Genomic DNA, 1,068 nt, shown 5'->3' with positions numbered 1-1,068 from the left:
GTACCGTTAGATTGCATGTACGGAAACGATTGCGATAACGTGAGATGCTTGTGCTAAACGAGTCAGTGAAACAGACAAGAGACACATTTTTCGATAAAGAGACGACAACCAAGAGTATTCAAACCTTTAGTAAGAAGAAACTCACTGTGTCGAACGTTAAATTTTTGAAATCATTGGGATTCATTGTACGAAATATCTAAAATGGTTGATATTCTGAACATTGGAGGTGAGCCGATCTTTGATGATAGCATCGTCAAGATTGAGACTCACACGTATAACCCATATGTCAACACATCATTTCAACATAACGACGAGATAAGGATACCAATACAACAGCAGGATTTATACACATTGCCGTGTGAAAGTTCACTTTACGTCGAAGGATTGACAGTAAAGACACAGAATGATAATACACCAACAATTGGAAATAATTGTGTGGCGTTCATGTTTGACGAAATGCGATATGAACTCAACGGCGTGGAGATTGATCGCAGTAGAAACGTTGGACAAACTACCACTCTAAAAAACTATGTATCGCTATCATCAGACAATGTATATATGATGGGTAATGCTGGACTTAACTTAGTTAATGCCACTCTCATCACAAAAGATGGTTACTTTAGTTTTTGCGTACCACTCAGGATCCTGTTTGGTTTTTGTGAGGATTACACACGTGTGGTTGTTAATGCTCGTCACGAATTGATACGAGCGCACAATAATTGTCTTAAGGGAGATCCGGCAACGGAACCGAAACTTGAGTTATTCAAAATACAGTGGCGAATGCCGCACGTTACGTTGAACGAAGTCAATAAACTATCTATGCTGCGAGCTTTGGAAAGTGGACGATATCTGAATATGAGTTTCCGTTCATGGGATGTGTACGAGTACCCGCTATTGCCTGCCACGACGAAACATTCCTGGGCTGTCAAGACTACGCCTCAGCTAGAAAAACCGCGATATGTTATCTTTGCCATGCAAACTGGTAAAAAAAATGTCATGAAAGCAAATAAAACTTTCTTTGATCAATGCAAACTAACCAAACTGAGTCGACAAGGCACACAGGGGATA

General features: G+C 40.1%; 1 protein-coding gene across 1 annotated transcript; it reads left to right on the top strand.

The window, feature by feature from the left end:
• Positions 1-201: 201 nt before the first annotated feature.
• LOC105461636 lies at positions 202-982 on the top strand (the record flags this gene model as incomplete). The annotated part of the gene is made up of 1 exon (XM_011708142.1): positions 202-982. A coding segment is annotated over exon 1 (781 nt), but the record flags the coding sequence as incomplete, so codon positions are not given.
• Between the last annotated feature and the right edge of the window lie 86 nt (positions 983-1,068).

This window comes from Wasmannia auropunctata, unplaced genomic scaffold (assembly GCF_000956235.1).
Source record: "Wasmannia auropunctata unplaced genomic scaffold, wasmannia.A_1.0 LD282047.1, whole genome shotgun sequence".
NCBI classification, from domain to species: domain Eukaryota; kingdom Metazoa; phylum Arthropoda; class Insecta; order Hymenoptera; family Formicidae; genus Wasmannia; species Wasmannia auropunctata.
This window is presented reverse-complemented; position numbering and strand designations above follow the sequence as displayed.